At 36.1% G+C, this 24,447-nt stretch overlaps 2 protein-coding genes across 2 annotated transcripts; both read left to right on the top strand.

Annotated features, from left to right (window-relative positions):
- The first annotated feature begins 980 nt into the window (after nt 1–980).
- Nucleotides 981–7,147, top strand: LOC123553579 (flavin-containing monooxygenase 5-like). The gene is made up of 5 exons (XM_053542466.1): nt 981–1,453; nt 2,733–3,032; nt 3,452–4,003; nt 4,975–5,140; nt 6,649–7,147. Exons 1-5 carry the CDS (start codon nt 1,130–1,132, stop codon nt 6,897–6,899), a joined length of 1,593 nt encoding a protein of 530 aa, XP_053398441.1. The 5' UTR covers nt 981–1,129; the 3' UTR covers nt 6,900–7,147.
- A 4,631-nt stretch (nt 7,148–11,778) lies between these two features.
- LOC123553578 (flavin-containing monooxygenase 5-like) lies at nt 11,779–17,572 on the top strand. Its single transcript, XM_045343273.2, has 5 exons — nt 11,779–12,193; nt 12,393–12,692; nt 12,911–13,462; nt 13,793–13,958; nt 15,931–17,572. Exons 1-5 carry the CDS (start codon nt 11,870–11,872, stop codon nt 16,176–16,178), a joined length of 1,590 nt encoding a protein of 529 aa, XP_045199208.2. The 5' UTR covers nt 11,779–11,869; the 3' UTR covers nt 16,179–17,572.
- Nucleotides 17,573–24,447: the final 6,875 nt, after the last annotated feature.

The raw sequence follows: 24,447 nt of genomic DNA, 5'->3' as shown, positions 1-24,447 counted from the left end.
GGAGTCAATATTCTTCGTGAGGTTCAGTTTACTTCACGTGGGGGAGTCATAGTACTATGATCTGGAGGTCATAATACTATGACCGAGGGGTCACGTTTTCCATAGAATAATGACCGGGGGGTCATTATTCTATGGGGTCGAAATACTTCATTACAGTGGCTCTTGATTTATCAATACGACCTGAATTGTTGACATATAACGCTTAGTACATTGCGTAGACAACAATATTTCGTACTTAAACTTATCTGCATTCTTCCTATTTTATTTTTGTTATGCTTATTTTCTGGTCAAACTAATTGTTACGGCAAAATTAAGAAACTAGTATGGCAGTTAAAGAAAGAGTTAAAACGTAAAATGGCAGGATCGCAGGGGAAACAGCGAGGGTGCAGCGCGAAAACACGCTGAAAAGCGGGAGCGCGGTAAATGAAATAAAACGGCAGGCGCGCGGGTGAAAACTCGTTAAAAAGCTAGGGAGCTGTACGAAAACTTGAGATATGAGGGACATAATGGTGTGATGGCGGAGCAGAAAGACGTGAATTAGCGTTCAATTTGTGTCAAGTTTTTGCCCGGAGTCCCCGCTGATTAGCGGGTTTTCGTCCCACAATCCCGCTGTTTATCAAGTTTTCTCTCAATGCCCCTAAAGTTTGAGTTTTCGAGGCAATAGACTAAATGGCACACATCAGTCACCAATGGTTAAAGTGTGTTGCACATTTTATTACTTCTCATGAACAGACGCAACCTGCGATCATTTTGTTTAGTTGTGTTTTGTGTTTCCAAAAAGTTTTCTATAGATTTGATTTGAAAAATATAACCCAGTCACTAAAAGATTACGGTTTTGATAAAATAAGAGGCCTGGATGGCTGACATATCATATCAAAACGGATTCCTAAGTGTCGCTATTTTATCAGTTGGTTGAGGACGGTTATAAAGTAGGTTATACTATTATATATAAATATTCGAACTGAATATTGTAATGATTAATATGCAAAAGCATGTCCTAGTAACTAAAAGACCATCATTTTGATTTTGGACAAAAGTCGTGTCATCTTTACATACATTATTCATTTGCAAACATAAAAACAAAAGAATATAACGGTGTGTTTTTACGTGCAAATATTTACAAATAAAAATGAAACGAGTTGCTGTTATCGGTGCAGGAGCTAGTGGGTTGACTGCTATAAAATGCTGTCTTGACGAGGGTCTCGAACCTGTGTGCTTCGAGAGAACAAACTATATAAGCGGATTATGGCACTACACAGATGAAGTGGAAGACGGTCAGGCATGTGTGATGAAATCTACGGTGATCAACACATCCAAAGAGATGATGTGCTACAGTGACTTTCCTATACCTGAGAACTTTCCCATTTATATGCATAATAAATACGTGGACAAGTATTTCCACATGTACGCGGACAAATTTGGTCTCAAGAAGTGCATAAACTTTAATACAGAGGTAAATGCTACTTTTTTATATGGGTATGATTTTATTTTAATTCAGAATGTATGACGGTTGTGAAAATAAAATTCTCATGCTACAGTACCAATCTTACTGATTTAAGGACAAACTAAGGAGTGATGGCGTGCTTTGCTTTAACATGGTTTTCTTCCACGTGTCCAAAGAAAAAGCATGCTCTGTAATGTATCAAAATTAAGAGATTAAGCTATACCATGGTACTACCTTAACAAGATTTTATACATCAAGAATCTGTGAAGTACCATGGCACTACCTTAATAAGATTTTATACATCAAGAACCTGTTAAGATAACAAAATATCTAAAACTCAATTGTTATATTCAAACAGCTTCAATTCTCTCATTCGTACTTCGAATGAGCGAAAGTTTTGTGTGCAGTGTGGGAGTCCCATGAACTAACAAAGTGTATCAATTTTTATCTGCATTGTCAGAAAAAAAGAGTTACAGGGAAATCAATTATTTTGGGGTGTCCGATTCCTTTCTTTCTCGTTGAAAAAAAAGTGATATAACTCAAGGATGGGTCAGTTTATTACATAACCATGATACACTTTTATGGACCACACTTCAAAGAAGCAGAGTGCTAAGTTTTATGCAATGTCATTTATAATAAAGGAACTGAATCACTTACCAAGCTGTAAATTTCTGAGAAAAAGACGGAAATGTATTAAATGAACTGTGTCCTATAGCTCCTCCTTCGTCAAAGACTGAACGTCCTTTATTTTTCTGCCAATGAATCAGACAACTTCATTCTTAAATTCCATGTTTTAATAGGATTACTAACAATTATTAAAAAATAATTAGGCCTCGTTACATTTACCTGGTGAAAATCACCCATACACTTTTGGTTACATCAAATCAATAAAACTCACATTAACACTCCCTTTAGAGCTTTGGATAACCATATTATAATCAACTAGATTCAGTAAGTCAAATGCTAAGCTGATGTTTGAGAAATACCGTTACTAAATTTGTTGCCTGGCTGTTCTTTTCAGGTGATATTCTATACATATGTAAAACGTTTATTGTTTATCCTGCAAATTAATCAAATACAGGTTTTATTAGAACTTTTATATTTCATGTTTGGCATCTACTAAAGGGAAGTATGGTGGATTTATATGAAATACAAAATGTCCAAAAATTCAAATTTACCCCTATGAGTATCTTTAGCTGGTGTTTGCTGATAAATTGCAGGTAAATTGAAATCACTCGAAGGCATTTTAAACTCAAACATTTATACAATAGATTTAAATGGATTGTAGGTCGTTTCGGTTGCACCAGCCAGCAGCTTTAAAATCAACGGTACATGGGAAGTTGTAACCAGGGAAATGACATCAAAAAACATGGAAACAAATATATTTGATGGAGTTCTTGTGTGTACTGGTCATCATGCAGAAAAAAATATGCCAGATTTCCCTGGTTTAGACAGGTACAAAGGCTATGTGACGCATACCCACGATTACAAGGATTACCGTGGTTACGAGGACAAAAGGGTTTTGATCATTGGAATTGGAAACTCTGGTGGAGATGTTGCTACAGAATTAAGTCGAATATCTGCACAAGTAAGATAGAAGCCGATCTAAATAAAACGATAACAAGTATAAGGAATAGGAGTACCATGCTCGACATGCTTATATAAAACAACTAGTTTAAATGCAAAATATTCAGTCTACAATTATAATGAAGAATGAATAAGCCGCACCATGACAAAACCAACATAGTGCATTATGGATCCAGACCAGCCAGCGCAGGCTGGTAAGGATCCATACTGTTCACTTTCTAAGCCTATTGCAATTAGAGCAACCGTTAGTGAACAGCATGGATCCAGACCAGACTGCGCTGGATCCATGCTGGTCGCAAATGCACTATGTTGGTTTCCTCGTGGTGCGGTTCATTAATCATACATAAATCAGTCAAAAATACACAAATTGAAAAACTCATCCTAAATTATTTTTGTTTTTGTTGTTTTCATTTGTTCCAGGTGTACCTGAGTACACGGTCTGGTACTTGGCTTTTCAATCGTGTCAGTGATAAGGGCAATCCGGGTGATATGGCTCGTAACAGGCGGGCAAGGAGAGACTTTTTCGGAATATTTCCATCGTTAGCGTTGAAACTTTTCGTACAAAAGTTAAACAGCAGGTTTGACCATAAGAAGTATTGTTTGCAACCAAAACATAGTCCTTTGTCAGCTCATCCTACAGTTAACGACGAACTCCCAAACAGAATAGTTTCTGGTGGTGTTATTATCAAAGCTAACGTAGAGAGGTTTACAGAAACTGGTGCAATATTTGAAGATGGTACTAAAGTTGACAATCTGGACGCCGTAGTATTTGCCACTGGTTATATATTTGGATTTCCATTCCTAGATAAAAGCGTGGCCGATGTCAAAGACAACAAAGTGAATCTGTACAAGTACATGTTTTCCCCGGACCTTGCGAAGCATACACTTGCGATAATAGGATGCTTCCAACCGCTTGGTGCCATAATGCCATTGAGTGAACTACAGTGCCGTTTGGCTACTCGTGTATTCAAGGTATATTCGCTTTTCAGTAAAGACTTTTCGGAGAAAATAGTTTACAGATTTAAATGAATTGCAAAATATTACAGACGTTGTAAGAATGAGTGTATTCTACGTATGATAAGTATTAAATGACTTGATTTCATGTCAGTACGCACATCAATCAATGAGAGCGTTTGAGTTAAAGGTGGTTGATCAGATTTTTGTCACGTAATGGATTTTCTCCAAACTTGAACAACTAATAACTTGCACTCATTTGTGTTCATCACGTTCTTGATGCATGTTAGATTTTCACTGGAAATATTTCTAAAATTTGATTTTCCTATCGTGGTTGTCCAACCAAGATAGTGTTATTTTAGCATAAGTGTAAATTTAATAAACATATTATGCCTACGAAATGATATGAATATAAGGAATATTGTATTAAAGTTGTCTAAGATTTGCATTGACAAGTATATATTTTGCCGAAATTCAGTAGAAATAATGTTCTTAAAATCATAATTTACCTCCCTTTGCCTATCTCAGTTGAGCAACCAAGAGAGATTGAAAATAGATGAATTCAGAAACTACACGCCATTTTAAAACTTGCCTTTTGTTTTAGATAGTTGAAATATATCAATGTCTATCAAAGGCAAATGTAAAACTACAAATTATATTGAAATAAATAATAGTCCGCTTTTAAAAACTTTAATATGAAAGAGAGTTATCTGGATAGTTTCATAAAAAAATAATAAAACATACATTTCTAATAGGGATCTAACTCTAGGTAATATATCTTTTTGTTCCTTAAGTAAGTTTTGTCTGTGGCAAAATGTACGAAAACTGAAAATTGTCATAAAATGTTGAGCAAATGTGATTGACCAACCAGCTTTAAGGCTTTTTATATGTTCCAAGAAGACTTTCATAAACATCGGAAGAGATGTTTTACCGTAGGATCTAACCTAACCTATAGGCATGCAAAAATATCTAGACTATGTGTATTCCAGGGTCTGGTCGTGTTACCGGACAAGGAGGAGATGTGGAAAGACATCAGAGAAAAACAACGAGCAATGGCTCTTAGATACAAAATATCACAACGTCACACAATACAAGTTGATTTTATACCATTCATGGATGAACTTGCAGAAATAATAGGATGCAAACCAAACTTTAGTAAGTATATGCAGGTTTGTCATGTATTATCTAATGTTTGCAATCATCCTCGTCGACTTAAGAAGGTGCATTAAAAGATTATCATTCGAGAGTTCTCACGTTCTCAACTGAACTCCAAATAAGGACAATCATGTTCTTCGTGATTTCGCAGATAGATTACAATGTCATTTAAATAATACGCACTCTTCTTTTGATTCAGAAAGAAACCTTGGGAGAACAAGCCTGTACTGATAAATATTTTGGCTGATATGTGCCTTTCGTCTTTTCGCCCCGCGAGCGTGCAAACGGAAACCACAAGGTATAAGACGTGTAAATGACGAGCTTCCTGAGCAAAAACTCGCTAAACAGATGGGATGCTGAACAAAAACCCAACAATCAACGAGATTGCGTGCAAAGGTCGAGAGTTAAGAGCTACAAAGTCGAGGCCGCGAAGCAAAATCTCAGTTAAAAGTGAAAGCCTATAAGTGTTTTCTATCTCCACGGCCCACAACTAAGTCTCTTACATCTCATCTATTCGTCCCATGCCCCCGTTAATTAAGGTGTTGATGAAATAGATTTTGCTAGACTTCATTTCGCATAGAATAAAGTATCTCCTTTTAATTTCCGCAAGTAAGAGTTCGGGCCCAGTGTTCCATACATGTTTCTGTATTAGACAAACTTTCAGGTTTCAAAAATTGACTGCGAATACGATGTAAGCTCACTGGTTGCATGTATGAATAATAATATATTTCCTATTCTAAAGAGTTGCACATTCCATAACTATTCACTCAGTGAAACGAGTCTGCAATTATTTAGCTTGTTTGCAATGTGTGCTTCAAAAGGATCTTCTCATTATTTTATTAATTATATAAATGGTAACGTTATTTATATTAAATGGTCTGCGGGGGTCCCAGTCCAGGTCAGATCAGTTTCACGTTATTATCACTGATATACTACATGTACACAGGGACATATTTGGAATATCGGACCGACGACTTAGGTTCTATTCAAACTCCATGTTGTTTAAAGCACTTGATATCAATACATGTTATGTTATAATACTGAAAGACTCTCTGAAAGCTGAACAGAAACCATTATGATTTAAGATGTAAAAGTAGCAGGGTTGTGGGGCGAACACTCACTAAACAGCGAAGGAGCCGGTCAAAAATATCTTGATTAGCGAGTATACGAGAAAAAACGTAGGGTGACAAAATGCCGGGTCGCAGAACGAAAAGACGTTAATTTAAACGCTCATCGGGTCGAGGTTTCGCTCCGCGACCCCACTGAGTAGTGAGTTTTAGCGGGTGCACCCGTTATTTTACCGCGAAAAGACTAAATAGCCCATATTAGCAGCAATCACTTTTACATGGCAGAGGAACTTTTGGCAAATGGCTCTAAAATCGTACAATCAGGCTAAAATACAGCTAATAGATGTACATTAAAATAGATACATTGATTGTAAATTCAAAAATGTCTTTTCACTTATCTATTCTGTCCTTGAATACACAAAATATCAAATATGTTTGCAGGCAAACTTCTACTGGGAGACCCTAAACTTGCTATTGAATGTTATTTTGGACCCTGCACGCCTTACCAGTTCCGGCTTATGGGGCCAGGAGTTTGGAAAGGAGCTAGGGAAGCAATAATGACACAATGGGACCGGACGTACCAACCCTTAAAAACAAGGTTATGTGAAAGGCGACCAGAAAAGGGCAGTGTGACATTAAAAATGGCGATGCTTATAATGATGGCCGTGATGTTGATATGCTTATTTATTTGAACGGCAAACAATATAAGAATAAAAGCTGGTTTATCAAAAATAATAATCAGAAAAAAGTGTCAAACATTTACGAAAAAGATATCAGGAAGCTTAACAACTGGTGTGCCAAACCTATGTATGTCTGTACGAATGCACGCGGGGGAGCATGCTGTATCCAATGTTTTTCTCCGTCTTTGATTTCACGTAAATGTAACAATATGTGTGACATAAAGTACAAGAATACAAAAATGACGCTCTGTGTTTAATTGATTCCCTTTTCATGCAGTTTTTTTATTTTCCTTGCGGTAGCTCTAGGTGTGTATACACATCTTGTTTCAGTCAATAAAAGGTTTGAGGGTGTATAAATATGTCCTTGCTTTTCCACGGAACTGACGAAGCAAAAGTAAAGTATAACAAAATGTTTCAAATACAATATGACACTGTTTTAACAACATGTTGCCAACTGAACACTGAATGTTAAAGATATAACAGCCTTTGCAGTGAAAAACGTTAAATTGTTGTAAGGGAGGCCGTATGATTTTGTGAAAACCCTCAGATTTAATATGCTTTACAAATGCGCAGTGCTTTAGTGTATACTAGTATAGGACAGCTATCCCTCCCTTGATTCCACTTCAAAGGAAAAATATATATTCGGCATTTTGTCAGTGACCCATTGCATCCGTACTTAAACCTATGAAAAACTGGATACAGATGGCAAATAGTATGACCAGTAATTCAACTGACCCATGTTAGCTAGAAAAGCATATATAAAGGTGACCACTATACACGCAGAACCAACCTAGCTAAAAGTCCCTGGCCCCAGTCTTTTTATCGGTCCTGTGACGATATTTTTACTTTCATATTAGCTAATACTGATGTCTCGCTTATAACAACGAGTTATAACACACATATCATATAGATCTACTTTTAGAGACGTTGCAAAAAAGACAAATTTTGGCTGTAGTACACTCACTGCTGTGATAATGTTTCATGTTGCAAAGACATAAATGCTTCGATCTCAGTTGAATCGAACAAGGACTAATGAACAGATTCTGGCAAACAAATGATTTTTCAATTTCCATGAAGTATAACTACGGCGGCACAGAGGAGTCATAGGTGTTTTTATACTAGTACGTGCGCACGTAATAACTAATACGTGCTCACGTATTAGAATAAAAAACATCAGCGCACATATAAGTAGAAAAACCGTCTGCATACGTATAACGTATTGTGTGCACGTAATAGCTAATTCGTGCGCACGTAATAGTTTAAAAAAACATCACAGCACGTATTGGTATAAAAACATATGCACACATACTAGTAGAAGAACCATCTGCGCTCGTGTAACTTATTACGTGCGCACGTAATAGATACGTGCGCACGTATTAGTTTAAGAAACATCTGCACTCGTAGAACTTATTACCTGCGCACGTATTAGTTTAAAAAACATCTGCGTACGTATTGGTATAAAAAAAACATCAGCGCACATGTAAGTTTAAAAACATCTACGGGCGTAATGGTATAAAAAAAACATCTTCGTACGTATAAAGTAATACGTGCGCACGTATTAGTTGATACGTGCGAAGATGTTTTATATAGTAGTACGTATTGCTTATTACACGTACTAATAAATAAAACATCTATGTCACCTCTGTGCCACAGTATTTTACGTACTTATTGTAAGTTATGATGTAATATATTTAATTTCTTCATTCAGGAGAATTATGAAGGACAAAGTAGTAATAAGGAACCACAGTTACAAGATTAAATCATTGGAAGGACATGAGAAAACTATGGTTTCGAGCTCAAAGAAACGAAACATTTACAAATTGTCTAAATTTTGCATTAAACGCTAAACTTTTAAGAAATTATTTTTAGAGTTAATAGTTGGATAAACTTTCATGTCAATCTGCATATTTTTTAACCAAAACATCAATATGAATGATAAATGCTTCACTTAAAAATATGATTTTTTTCTGTCCAGTTGAAAGTGCTATGTATCAAAATGTTTACAGAACAGCGTTTCGTATGAATATTGTTTATTATAAATAATTGGAATAGCTGGATTTATGAATTGAATCTATTCATGAGAGGCGAAGTCAATCTTTTGTGGTTCAAATAACAATCTAATAATGAACGACGTAAATCAGTAAATAAAGTAAAAACAAACATCAACGAAATGCCGTTCAAACACACCTGACCCCAGATAGATACAAGAATATATGTTAAATCAGTGTCAGAAGTTTAATTACAAACCCGAGCGCTTTCGTCTTTTACAAAAGCAGTTTTCAAGGGCAGCATAAATCAAAACAATAATTGCTTATATTCCACCAGTATAGTTCGATATATAAAGGATAACTGAACATATCGATCAACAAATTCCATGGATCGATTTAAAGAGAGATTACAAGAAGAAATTTGAACCTTCGTTTACTCTTTGCTGTGATAATTGTTCATGTTGCAAAACAAATTATATATGTTATTGTTACGAAGAAAGAAAATTTAAAACGAACCATTTTTTTTCAATTTTCAAGAAGTATAATGGCTTACTTCTTATGTCTGTAAGAATATGAAGTATTAATACCATTTCAGGTTTTGTTTTCTCTCATCAAGTAGTATGTGTATGTGTCCGTGGGATTTGATTGAGAAATATAACTGGATTCATTTTATAATGTGGTGCGGACTATAAGATTCTTTCACTGGTTGTAGGTGCAGATGGGAATTTCCGGCCTCGAGGGTAACTGTTTAGGCGGTAACGAGGTTCCTACCGAGTTACCGCCTAAACAGTTACCCGAGAGCCGGATATTCCCATCTGCACCTATAACCAGTGACAGAATCTTTTTCTTGCATACCGATATTAAGATATAATAATAAAAATAAAGTCAGTCGAACAGCTTTCTTTTTAGAACTATTTCTTATAGCAGCGTAGTTAAACAAAGCGCGGGAAAGCAACGTCCGTAAACAGGAAAGACGTCATGACATTTCAAAGACAAATAACAATGTTTAGTTCTGGTTTTGTTTGATCAGTTGCAGAGTAATGTTTTGGATTTTTGATAAAATAACGTGTTTTGAATCGAGAAATATACTATCAGGAATAAAGAGGAACTGTCAAGGTACTGGATTTTTATTCCGTTTTTCGAAATAAAATATAAATAACTACATAAATCTTCTACATATATGTAGTTCGTAATACGTCATTTAAAGCACGAGAGTCATCTTACACCCCGGGGTGTAAGATGGATTTTTCCAGCACCGGTAAAAATACCGGAAATCCCCGTCTGGTATGCAAGAAATATCCTGCCTGTACGGTGGTACATTTAGGACATGCATTTATTTTTTTAAGATTAAATTATCTCGTGCGCAATACATCTTTTCTCGAGCGATCAACATCTTATCTCGTGCGCACGACATCTTATCTCGAGCGATCAACATCTTATGTCGTGCACACGACATCTTATCTCGAGCGATCAACATCTTATCTCGTGCGCACGACATCTTATCTCGAGCGATCGACATCTTATCTCGAGCGATCAGCATCTTATCTCGTGCGCACGACATCCTATCTCGAGCGCACGACATTTTATCTTGAGCGATCCACATCTTATCTCGTGCGCACGACATCTTATCTCGTGCGCACGACATCTTATCTCGAACGATCGACATCTTATCTCGAGCGATCAACATCTTATCTCGTGCGCACGACATCTTATCTCGAGCGATCAACATCTTATCTCGAGCGCACGACATCTTATCAATAAATATTTAGGCCCTTTGTGTGAATGTTAAATAACGTCGGAAAAGGCGGGGCCCTTATTATCTTTTATTTTTATTTTCCCGATGGACATCTGTCCTTTTTTTCTGAATCCTTTTATTATAAACAATAATCGAACAAAAAGATAATTTAGAAGGGAAAATTATAAAAGGAAATGTGTTTTGGTATTACATGGTTTATTTGATTATATTAACACTCTCTGATAATACATGTTAATGGAGAAACATTGATACCTAACGTGAGTTTATGAATGAAACATGCTTCACTTCAAAAACAAAAAAAGAAGATCTGACAATGTGTGTGTTCCATTTACAATGCTAAATAATTAAAAAGATATCGTTTTAAATGAATTTAGTTTATTTCTAATTACTGGAATAGTTGGATTTATGAAAAACTGTCGATAAATTCACGTTATCCTTGACTCCAGATTTAGAACATAGGCATTCTGGTCTGAATCAGTTGCAGCTCTGTCCAGTAATGTCGAAACAGGCACTGTGTGTGCTTGGTAACGGATAGATGCCCGTTTGGAGCTTAAACTTCAATGTTTTTATTACATAAATGACACGTTAGTCCGGTCGATTTTTTTATGACTTAACTCAATGCGAAGTTTACACTGGGTAATCATAAAGAATCAACTGTATCTTTCTGTTGTCTTTTGTGATTCACAGTTGTAATCTTTTATACTTTAATACTAATATGAAATCATCTAGCAGTTAAAGCCCTGCTCCGCGGCTATTCAAATTCTTTTATGTGTATGCAACCCATGATTACAATAGGTAACAGTTAACGGCCACGTGCAACACTTTAGCACGTAATACCACAGGTACTTCTCATTGAATTTTATATAAAATAGACTCTATTTTGACAAGCGTCACTGTTCTTATCAGGATTTTCATGCTTTTTCAGTGACAATTTAAGGTTAAAAGGTAGGACGGGAGCAGGGCTTTAATGACAATATAGTCCAAGCGAGACAACCTTATTGATAAAACGTTTGCAAAAGGTCATAAATACTCGACCAACTAACACGGGTTTAATACGCACAAGAATTATCAGTTCAATAACAGTGATAACGAGTTACAATCTGGGACGCATTACGTTAGATAAAAGAAGCGCTTGTTGTTGTTTTTTTTTCATTATTATAAAGCAAACGTAAACAAAATAGATGACACCGTTCTATAGTATAATTACTTACCAGTATAAAGGTGTATGAATATAAAACATGAGGCGCGTCGTAGTAATCGGTGCAGGAGCTAGTGGACTAACTGCTATAAAATGCTGTCTTGACGAGGGTCTCGAGCCTGTTTGTTTCGAGAGAACAAACTATATTAGTGGATTATGGCACTACACCGATGAGGTTGAAGAGGGTCAGGCATGCGTTATGAAGTCCACGGTGATCAATACATCAAAAGAGATGATGTGCTACAGCGATTGTTCTATACCAGGGGATTTTCCCATTTACATGCACAATAAATACGTGGACAAGTATTTGCACATGTACGCTGACATATTCAAACTCAAAAAGCATATAAACTTCAATACAGAGGTAAGTACCTGGTTCAACATTTCATACGATTATAATCACATCTTTAATACGTACGGAACCAAAAACAAACATATTATGATTGCTACAGTATCATTACCATATATAATTGATATATATAATTTGATTGATCTCATGTAAGAATGATATGAAATAAGTCAAAGGTAATAATTTTTACCCGAAATATTTCATTGATTTACAGGTTGTTTCGGTTAAACCGACAAGCAGTTTTAAAACCAGCGGTACATGGGAAGTTGTAACCCGGGATAGGACAACAGGGAACACAGGAACGGATACATTTGATGCAGTTCTTGTCTGTACTGGTCATCATGCAGAAAAAAACATGCCGAATTTTCGTGGGTTAGAATTGTTCAAAGGCAAAGTGACACATACCCATGATTACAAGGATTACCATGGTTATGAGGACAAAAGGGTTTTAATTATTGGTATTGGAAACTCTGGCGGAGATGTGGCAACAGAACTTAGTCGAATATCTGCACAGGTAATTTACAGTTAAATCAGTAGTAGTTTAAAACCTCCTTCAACTAGTATACCTACTTATTGTACCCAGTTTTATATTTTATAGAACATAAAAATCATTAGTTATGTAACAAGATATTTAATCTGTTGTAAGTTGTACAGAATATCTCAAAAACGAATCAAAAAAAACTGTTATACAGAATGCTTTGTCAATCGTAAATGATTTATTGTTTTATCCAGGTGTACCTGAGTACACGGACTGGTACTTGGATTTTCAATCGTGTCGGTGACAAGGGAGACCCGGGCGATATGGTGAACTCAAGGCGATTCAAAAGAGCCGTTTTCAGGATGTTTCCATCTTTAGCTGTGAAACTAGCAGAGAACCGATTAAACAATAGGTTCGATCATAAGAAGTATTGCCTGCAGCCAAAACACAGTCCATTGTCAGCTCATCCGACCGCTAACGACGAACTTCCAAACAGAATCATTGCTGGTGGTGTTATTATCAAAGCTAACGTATCGGAGTTTACAGAAACTGGTGCAATATTTGAAGATGGTACTAGAGTTGATAACCTGGACGCTGTTGTGTTTGCAACCGGTTACATATTTGGTTTTCCATTTCTAGATAAAAATGTGATTGAAGTCAAAGACAACAAAGTGAACCTGTATAAGAATATGTTTCTACCAGATTCAGAAAAGCATACGCTTGCGATAATAGGATGTTTCCAGCCACTTGGTGCTATAATGCCAGTGAGCGAGATGCAATGCCGTTTGGCTACACGTGTGTTTAAAGTAGGTTTGCTTTTTAGTAAATACTTTTCTCAGAAATAGTCAACAAAATTGCCAGTATTAAAACATTTAAGACAGGAATTTAGTATATACCTACGTAAAATAGTACTCAGCGAGGCAATGGCATGGAACATTTCAAATTCCATTAAGTACTTTCATACTTCTGGAAACAATTTCGTAGAAGTAAATCGAATAGCTATATAGTAAAATGCATATTTGATAAAAATAAATTTTTGTATTGTTCTTATTAATAAAAGGAGCCGTAAACGTTGGCAATGGTCGTAGAATTTTAACGTATGATCTATGATTTGATACATATTAGTTGTATTCTAGGATTTGGTTGGGTTGCCAGATAAAGAAGAGATGTGGCAGGATATAAGAAGAAAACAAGAGGCTATGGCTCTCAGATACAAGAAATCAACACGCCATACAATACAGGTGGATTTCATACCATTTATGGACGAACTTGCCGAAATGATAGGCTGCAAACCGGACCTAAGTAAGTTAGAGTCTCAAGTGACTATACAGTTTTCAAAAACATATTTTGGTGTCATTCGGATAGCGTATCATTACAAATAAAAACTTTGATCATTGTGTTCAGTTAATAACCATGATACTGTTGTTGATGACGGTGATTTAATTTAAATAATACAGCAGAAGTATATCAACCGAGGGATCGCAAGTCCGTGATTTACCTGAAGACAAAATGTAAAGGGTAATCGCCCTCCTCTGCAACACTGATTAAGTTAACTGACTCTTGCTATATGGCAGCCATACTTTTGAAAATTGCGTTAAACCCGTATGAAACAAACTAAACTATGAATAAGAAATGCAAGGGCCTCCTTACTCAATATAGTAGTATCCAATAGTGTTATATCGTTGAATTTAACGTCACACCGCCACAGTGATAGGTCATGCTTTCGATAATCGAGGAAGACTTACGGGCATTATTTAATCAAGTTCAGGGACCAGGGTAAAACCACCAACCTTAATGGCTTCTTCACCCCAGGCGAAGTTTCAATTCCACAGCTTTGAGGGGCTGAGGGGCAAATGATTCAGAGTCAGCGGCCTCAGCCCTTCATTCACTTGAGCCTTTCTGAAGGTTCAAGTAATGCTCGGACGGTCATGTGAAAAAAAAATAGGTAAGATAGATTTCTCGTAAGCACAGAACACTAAAAACACAGCCTTAGAGCCACGCATTTGCAAAGTAGGCCCACAACAAAAAGAAGCTGTAACGGAAAAATATTACAGACGGGTTGCTTCAAAAATCCAACAAGTACATTAAAATTTTATGCAAAATATAGATAGAGGGGGATGAAGGGGTAAGGGGTAGAAACTGGGGTAGGGGATGAGGTTGAGGGGGAAGTAGAACAAGGATGAATATACAGTACAAAAGATAAACACACACAGCCACACCCAACTAACTAACTAACATGGAAAAACAGACAAGTAAGATACAACAACACTGTAGGGCACCGCCCAAGACACACAAGCACACAAACGCACGCATATACGCAGGAAAAAACAATCGTGTACCGCCTTAGGATTCCGGCAGCCAAATAAAGGGAGGTGGGTGGGGGCAGGAAACTTACTCTTAGTAAAGGGGGAGGGGATGCCAAAACAAGGGAGCATAAATGCAAGGGGAAAGGATGGGGGCGATAGGAGGAGTAATTAAAGGAGGAGGAAAAAACGCTAACAACAAACTGATAAAACAAATGTAACAATAAAAAGCAGGGGTATATAGCTACGTTTTCCCGTGGTTCATATTTTTTATGCATAAACCTGTGTTCAGGACAAAAAAAATGAATTTCCGAGCTCCCTGACAAAGCGGCGACGTTGGAGTTCATTGTTACCACAGGAAGTCCTGTGCTCGAACAGACAGGGATCCGTTTTTCCATTTACTACAGAGAGGGATAGGATATGCATACACACAATGCATACATTGTGATAATTTTTGAAGTGGCAGAATTCATCCTCTTCCATTATTATTTTCAGATTAATCATGCTCATTGGTAACAATCTACATCATTTTATAAATTTCCGACGACGTCTAACCGAGATGCACGTAAAACATATCTGCCCAAAATACAAACTTCCCGATGACGCTATAAACTTTCTCACACTGTTAAAAACGCGGTAACATTAAAATTAGAAAAGCGAAAAGCAGCAAATTTACAATAAAAGCTGTTATGTGACGATAACATTTCTTTCTAAAGCTATTGGACAGCTATAAATTGTCATATCACTGTCGGTAATACACTTATGAATATAAAACGACGTGCGCCGTTATGCGTTACTATGGTAAATGGAACGTCCTTGCTCCGAAGTTTGAATTCTAAAACGGTTTTTATTTACGTATTACTACTAACTGCTGTTAACCTGTGGACAAATCTTACTAGAAAAAAAAAAACATTTCTTTTAGCTTATCTATACTGTCCTTGAATATACCCGTTTTAAACCATTCTTTGCAGAACAACTTCTTCTGAGAGACCCGAAACTTGCCGCTGAGTGTTATTTTGGACCGTGCACGCCCTACCAGTACCGTCTAATGGGACCAGGGGCCTGGCAAGGAGCGAGAAATGCAATAATGACACAATGGGACCGGACGTATCAACCTTTGAAAACAAGGCCGTGTGAAGGAAAATCAGGAAAAGGCATTGGGACACTAAATGTGGTGATAATTATGATAATTGCCGTGTTGCTATACTTCATTTTGTGAAGCAAAATCCATTTCAGATATCGGCTATATACTAGTATATAGCCCTACCGCATATTATGCCATAGCTATGTACTTTGTAGAAATAATCAGGAAAAGAATGACAATCACTAAACGAACAGCGTTGACAGGAAGCTATAGTTATCTAGTCTGTCCCACCTAATTTTGGACCTACCTCAACTTTGGACTGATATGAAGAAATGTAACGTGATCAAAGAACATAAAACATGTTTTGTGACTTAAAAAAGTCACTCTCGAGAATTTCAATGAATCTTGCAACAATCGTCTGGTTTTCCGTGCGACTGAATTTCAGTAGTTAATCGTTTCTACCTAGATATACATGCGTGTGTGACCTTAGAGGGAGAAAAGCGCATCATCTGACAGTGTATTATGGAAGGCCAGTGCACCATGCTTTTTGCCAAATGCTAACTGACAAATATTCAATGCAAAATGCTATTTTCCAAATGCTGAATGTCACATATTGAATGTCAAATGATAATTGTCAAACTTTAAATGCTAATTGTTAACTGATAAATGCTAAGTGCTTATTTTGCTTATTGAAAAATAACTGAATATATCAGTGTATGAATACATCCTTTGAATAGTTATTGGCCTTTGTTACATAACTTTGTCTCTATTAAATAGTTTTTTCTTAACATTTTAAAAGTAAACAATTTCTGACTAATGTTCTTATGGCCGGTAGAACATGTTATTGTTTCAAGTCAGACTGGTGGAATACCATATGCCTTCAAATGATTAAATTTTACAATCATAATTTAAGAGATAAAAATCATTAATTCATACATCTAAAAAGCTGTAAAAAGACCCTTTGGAAGCATAGAATGCAACAAAGCAGAATAATAAAGGCTTGAAAGCCAGTTGAAAGTGATCACTGTGTGTGTTGTAAGAGATAATCTATCAACGTACTTTGTCAAAGCTTTCTAGTGGTAAAATTTAAATTGAAAGTCGTCAAAAACACATAAATTAGGATTATTTACACTTTTAAAAAGCAAGTGCAGTAACAAATGTATGAAAATGCGAAATATTCGATGTTGAAGTATAAATGTTGATGGATATATGCAGAACTACATTTCAATGTTTGTTATTAATGTTATTAATGTTTCTTGTCACCTAGTGGGCAAAGACAGGGTTATCCTGTATGAGATCACCGAGCTACAAGTGCGTATATTGACGTCTTAATAGCCAGAGTAACCACTGCGGTGTCTATTTGATCTAAGGTGAAGAATTATATGTTGTAGACCTAGAAATGATTACAAATGAATGTAATCGATTAAATCACAACTATTTTGTTTTTCAAATGTAATCAATCACATACATGTACGCTACATTGTGATTACTCAAATCAATAACTACTTTATCAAAATAAATTATAATGAAACCAATCAGTTGACTATTTAATCATTTGATGTGCGGCAACAAAGTATGTAAGAATGAACTAAACAGTTTGCTGATAGTTACTTTCAGTCGATGACGACTACTGGCAAACAGTACGATGTGAAGACGCGATTACACGTCGCGTCTTCGCGTCGCGTTTTCAGATCGTTATATCGCGCCATTCCTCGTATCTTTGTACTGTCGTCATTATCAGTCTTCAGGGCAAAAGGACTTACAAACTATTACCCTATCGAACACCGTACATTACTGTTATTTTAAAAATTAGGCACACCTACTAGTTCTGCATAACGCCTATGGTTAAACTTCCATATATTATTACACGATTCCTTATAAAAGTCGCTGGTCCATTGTTTGTGCTATTGACTTATCAACAAAAGAATTTGGCTAATGCCAATACTTAAGAAAACAAATATGATTTTATTTCTGATACTTTGTAGTAAAACATTTACTGAGTTGCTTGTTCTATTGTCCGACGTCCGAAAGACTGCGATGAATAGTTATGTTTTGACTACTGACCTAGCCATTCAGTAAGTGTTTAATATGAATGATGAAAGACTAATATAGCCAGAAACTAATTGGATTAAATGAAGTTGCAGTTGTTTACTCCCTGAGTTTAGTCATGTGTTCCACATGTCCGTATCTTATGATATTGTATAAAATGACATGTTATGAAACGTACAATGCACAGCAGCTTAAGATGTTCCACTAACAATATATAATTTCATAATATATTTATTATTCATGAGCGAAGAGCAGTAGACAAGGTCAGACGTGTTGGAGGAAGGCAAGGAAAACTGTTAGTGGGGAATCTTAATGCCTTTCTGACATTTATCCATTGGGCATTGCCCATCTGCCCTACCCGCTTCTTTGCGGATGTTTTATATCATATACTTGATATCACAAATCAATTAACTTCCTTTGCACGAAATTTCGTGGTTATGAATAAAACGGCTATTTCATGTGGATATGAATTCTAGGATTTCAACCAGTGTTGACGTGGTTCAGCTGACTTCTCTCGATATTGCCTTTCTTGGTGTTCTTTTTGTCTGCATGACCTCTCCCGACATTGCATTTTATTCACTACTCACTTTGTCCTGATAACTTCAATCCAAATAGCCTTTCTTCAGTGTTCTTTTTGTCATGTTGACTTCTCTCGGCAGTGTCTTTCTTCACTGTTGACTTTGTCCTGATGATTTCGTTCGGCAGTGTCTTTCTTCACTGTTCACTTTGTCCTGATGACTTCGTTCGGCAGTGTCTTTCTTCACTGTTCACATTGTCCTAATGATTTCGTTCGGCAGTGTCTTTCTTCACTGTTCACTTTGTCCTGATGACCTCATTCGGCAGTGTCTTTTTTCACTGTTCACTTTGTCATGATGACTTCGCTCGGCAGTGTCTTTCTTCACTGTTCACTTTGTCCTGATGACTTCATTCGGCAGTGTCTTTTTTCACTGTTCACTTTGTCCTGATGACTTCGCTCGGCAGTGTCTTTCTTCACTGTTCACTTTGTCCTGATGACTTCTCTCAAAACGGCATTTTTAGCCGATGCTCTATCAACTGGCTATAACTCTAAATCAACTACCAAGTTTCGACCTCGCGTCGTTTGCGTTTTCCTTCTATTTCTATGTGACCGCATCGCACAATATTCTGGACGTGCAAAAAATAGTCCCATATCTATTTTTTATAATTTTGGTATTGTATATGTGTGTGAGCAACACAAACAAGCAGCAACGGATTCTAGAATAATTATGAACTTATATTCACATTCGAAATATTCGGAATCACTCCGCTCTAGGGTTAGGGTTTATGTCATAGGATTATGGTTAAGGTTGAAATTGGCCCCACCCTGTGGGCAAACTTAGTTTTACATAGAGTTGTGTGGGGAAAACCTTTAAAAATCTTTTTGTCCAGAACCACAAAGCACAGAGCTTAGATATTTGGCATGTAGTCTAGTGGACCTCTACCAACAAATCGTTCGAATCATAACCGGTCTATGCACAATGAAATGTTGATTCGGTTGAAATATCACTCAATAAGCACCGGTTATCGGTCCTGTCAGGGCTTTGATTCATTGTCAGTCGTTTCTTGCTTTTCAAATGCATCCAGAACGACGGTATACTAATCGATACTGTTGTTCCTCGACATATATTTTCCTTCGTGTATGTCAAAATGTACGAGCTAACGAAAGTTAACATTAAGACTGTATAAAACTGGCAACAAAACCGTTAGATGTGTTGTGATATCTGTCATTATTGACTATTATTCAAAGCCATTTTGTACACCAAAGTGCAACTTGAAGGACATACTTATGGTCATAATTATGTAACCATAACAAAAGCAATTATGTAGATCCGTTCAAGCCATCAAAAATTGGTTCGACCCCTGTTCAGAAAAAGAAGTACAGCAGCTTTGAAACGATAGTGTGTGTTCAGATCATGTGTTTTGTTCAAAGGAGATAACTCTTGAGGCTATTCAAATTTTGTATAATTATGTCCCTTCTCTTCTTAAAACATAGGAGATAATCAGAGCCAAGACTGATGAAGTCAGAATATATAAGAGAATTATTTGTTTTTCTAAAAAAAAAAGAAGATTACACGTATTTAGGCCAGACTACAATATCTGTATGCGGCCGACAAAATAAAATCTACAATCAGAATTACTTGACTGTCTCGAGAAATGTCAGGATTTTGTAGTTGCTCCATTAGATAATGTAGTGAAATGTTTGTTCCCAGGGAAATATTGTTCATTATATGTCAATGATTTTTAATACGTAATCGTTCGAAAATATGCGTACGACTGAACGCAAATTACATCAGTGTTGAATAAAGTTCAAACATGGCAAATGGAATTGGTTTTATATTTTCCAAATCGAGAACTCAGTGTGTCTACTTTTGTCAATTATGGAAACAACATTGTGAACCTGAGTGAACAAAGTTTCTTGATATTATATTTGATAAAACGCTTACATTCATGCCACATATAAAACATCTGATGGCCAAATGGTTTCAGTCGCTGAATTTCAAATACGTATTGCCCAATGGTGGTTTTATTTAGACTTTATAGAGCATTGACTAGATCCATTGTATTGTTTATAGTCCGGCAAGATAATTTTACTACCATCCATAATTAAGGTCTTCGTATTACTCTTGGTGCATTTAGAACATCGTCAGTTAAAAATTCGTATGTGTATTCAAACGGACCATCTCTTTGTAATCCTGCTCATTAAAATCATTTTCAAACCCAGGTGCTTTGACTCGTGCGAAAAATAACCCATACAAATCAAACCATCTGGTTTTCATACTAAATCTTAGAATGAAACTGACTGAAAACTCAATTTCGGATGCACCGCCATGGACCCTTATATCCCCTACAGTTCATTTTTTACACGAAAACAGCTTTTATAAAGACTGAAACGAAACAAGAAATATTCAAATTCAAATTATAATGAAATCAACTCGACTTCAAGAATTATTTCACAATTCATACAGACGGATCGAAAAGCGATCATTTTTAAAGGTAAGCTGTGCTGCCGTGAGTCAGAATTAAGTTTGTCGGATAACATGATAACCAATGCTCCTTTTGTCATAGAGCTTCAGAAACTATTTTACATCTGTTTTACGAATGTCCATTTATAACCACATTCTGGTTAAATGTTAGAAATTGGATTCAAAGTAAGTGTTCATCAATTATGTTAGGTGCAAACTGGACAAATACTGATATTTTATTTGGTAACAGACTGTTTCCAGATGTACTTTATAAGATTCTTTCACTGGTTGTAGATGCAGATGGGAATATCCGGCCTCGAGGGTAACTGTTTAGGCGGTAACGAGGCTCCTTGCCGAGTTACCGCCTAAACAGTTACCCGAGAGCCGGATATTTCCATCTGCACCTATAACCAGTGACAGAATCTTTTTCTTGCATACCGATTTCAAGAAATAATAATAAAAATGAAATCAATCGGACGGCTTTCTTTTTAGAACTATTTCATATGGCACTGTATTTAAACAAAGCGCGGGAAACCAAAGTCCGTAAACAGGAAAGACGTCATGACGTTTCAAAATAAATAACAATGTTTAGTTCCGGTTTTGTTTTATCAGTTGCAGCGTAACGTTATGAGTTTTTGATAAAATAACGTGATTTGAATCGAGAAATATGCTATCAGGAACCAATAGGAACTGTCAATTAAGGTATTGAATTTTTATTCCGTTTTTTAAATAAAATATATATTACTACATAAATCTTCTACATATATGTGGTTCGTTATACGTCATTTACAGCACGAGAGTCACCGGGTGTAAGATGGATTTTTCCAGCACCGGTAAAGATACTGGAAATCCCCGTCTGGTATGCAAGAAACCTTGTCCTTATCTCATGTAAATCATATATTTATTCATGTAAAATGAAAAATGCTTTGCCAAACCTGGAAGGACTGAAAAAAATGTATTAAATACTTATTTAAAAGTTACAAAATTTCGAAAATCAATGGAGACATTTCCTCCCGTTGATAGATTAGAAATTCTTTAAAAAGATATTATTGTGGTTACTGTTATACCAGATTTATATAAATGCTCCTTCTTTCTACCTTTTATGCGCTTAGGCCTATATAAAAAAATTGAAAGTTAAAGCGCTTCTATAGGCTATTATTTGTACCAGTTTAAAAATAGGTTGCCCACGCCCTCCAAATAAACCTTAACCTGTTGATAACAGCTAGATTAATGAATGAATCTATCCCTTAAATGAATTCTATTTGAAATTCAGCAAATAAATAAATTAGGCATGATCATATGCATCAATTTATTTTGTTATTTAACAAGGTATAATGATAATCGGCACGGAACTGATTGTTTAATAATCAGTTAAGCGACATAAGTAAAAGAAACTGTTTGTGAAAACGTCTCATGTATCTCCTAACGGCTACCAAATGTGTGAAAAACATGAATACACTAAGGGTTAATTATCAATTAAAAATAGTTTTTTTCCCCAACATATTTAACATTATTTTGTTTAATCTTTATATCTTTTTTTCCTGCCAGTTCGAATCCTCGATCGTGATTTATTTGGTGTCCCTCTGTTATTTACGTTCCGAAAGAAAATGTAACAAATCGGATGAATGTTAGTATCTGTAAACCATTTAGATCCAAGTTTAAGGTGAATTCTGATGAAATGTTATTTGTTATTTCATTCGCAACAAAATTTGAAATGTAAATGACCCTTAATCTCTAGAAAAACGGAGGTCCGTACCCCTAGAAAACCCCTAATAGGCTTGTCTAGAGGTACGGATAATAAACATTATTTTGTTTAATCTTTATATCTTTTTTTTCCTGCCAGTCCGAATCCTCGATCGTGATTTATTTGGTGTCCCTCTGTTATTTACGTTCCGAAAGAAAATGTAACAAATCGGATGAATGTTAGTATCTGTAAACCATTTAGATCCAAGTTTAAGGTGAATTCTGATGAAATGTTATTTGTTATTTCATTCGCAACAAAATTTGAAATGTAAATGACCCTTAATCTCTAGAAAAACGGAGGTCCGTACCCCTAGAAAACCCCTAATAGGCTTGTCTAGAGGTACGGATCCGTACCTCTAGAATCAGACTCTAGAGGCCCTAGACACTTCCATGTTTTTATGGCCTTGGAGAAAATTTCTTTCAACTTTTTAGCAAAAAGTTGCAAAACATCACTTTTTATGCTGTAAACATGGTCAGTGATGTTAGATATCAACTTACTGATGCTCTTAAGGCATAACCCCCTTATTTGTATTCATTTTTTGACATAGAAATGTTTTCCGAACAGTCTCACTCAATAAAACCCGCCCCACCCAAAAAAAATCCGACCTGGAGCTACCTACCCTAATTGTTTTTTAGCATGTTACCGGAAACAAAGATTTTTAGGCCTTCCAGTATACAACTGATTGTAGCACCCATGTAGACATAATTTTACTCAATAGATTAAAATTAAATGGTCAGCTTAATTAGCCCTCTACAGACGGTAGGTTTTTGTTGTACAACACTAATTATCTCAAAGATGTACAATTTTGAAATTGTACATTTTTCACATATAGGCAGTATTCCATTCCCATATAAATCACAGAGATTTACCTAGTAAACATAGTGCATCAGGTACTGAAAAGAATGTAACCATTAATAATAAAAAAAATAATATTCACCTTTTTATGTCCCATGAATTTGATTACGCATGACACAAATGAGCCACGCCATGAGAAAACCAACATAGCGACTTTGCGACCAGCATGGATGCAGACCAGCCTGTGCATCCGCGCAGTCTGGTCAGGATGTTTGCTTTCAAAGTCTGTTGCAATTAAAGAAACCGTTAGCGAACAGCATGGACCAGACTGTGCGGATGCTGGTCGGAAACGCACTATGTTGGTTTTCTCATGGCGCAGCTCAAATCATTTAACTTTTCAGTGTCATCCTTTTTCCATTATACATTAGAAGCCATTTTATTTTCAGATTTGTGTTTATTTTTTGGGCATTTGTTTCTGGAATTTCATTCACTTGCCTCTTTATCAATTAATTATTTACCAATTTGTGGCTTGTCAACGTGGGTGGTACGTAAGGCAAAACTTACAAAATAAAACATGTCTTAATCTGTAAGTCAAGACTTAAGATTTACGAAATCAAGGAATAGCATCATACACACGATAATATTTGGCTGTACATCTTGAATTTATTTGGTGTTGTACAACAAAAACCTACCGTCTGTAGAGGGCTTTTGTTGTACAGTTGTTACTAAATTTAGAAAAATATTTACTACGGAGCATCCATTTTTCAGTGGGGTATTTGTAGGGGTGGAATAAATAAGAGGTTCCTTTACATAACTGAAACCTGATATCATTTGG

Source organism: Mercenaria mercenaria, chromosome 4 (assembly GCF_021730395.1).
Source record: "Mercenaria mercenaria strain notata chromosome 4, MADL_Memer_1, whole genome shotgun sequence".
NCBI classification, from domain to species: domain Eukaryota; kingdom Metazoa; phylum Mollusca; class Bivalvia; order Venerida; family Veneridae; genus Mercenaria; species Mercenaria mercenaria.
This window is presented reverse-complemented; position numbering and strand designations above follow the sequence as displayed.

What these genes read in the sequence shown, in the direction of transcription:
- LOC123553579 (XM_053542466.1), top strand. Translation starts at nt 1,130, where the DNA reads ATGAAACGAGTTGCTGTTATCGGTGCAGGAGCTAGTGGGTTGACTGCT. An exon ending in TGGCTACTCGTGTATTCAAG is followed by an intron (nt 4,004 to 4,974) that starts GTATATTCGCTT and finishes TGTGTATTCCAG; the next exon opens with GGTCTGGTCGTGTTACCGGA. An exon ending in AGGATGCAAACCAAACTTTA is followed by an intron (nt 5,141 to 6,648) that starts GTAAGTATATGC and finishes ATATGTTTGCAG; the next exon opens with GCAAACTTCTACTGGGAGAC.
- LOC123553578 (XM_045343273.2), top strand. Translation starts at nt 11,870, where the DNA reads ATGAGGCGCGTCGTAGTAATCGGTGCAGGAGCTAGTGGACTAACTGCT. An exon ending in ATATAAACTTCAATACAGAG is followed by an intron (nt 12,194 to 12,392) that starts GTAAGTACCTGG and finishes ATTGATTTACAG; the next exon opens with GTTGTTTCGGTTAAACCGAC. An exon ending in TGGCTACACGTGTGTTTAAA is followed by an intron (nt 13,463 to 13,792) that starts GTAGGTTTGCTT and finishes GTTGTATTCTAG; the next exon opens with GATTTGGTTGGGTTGCCAGA.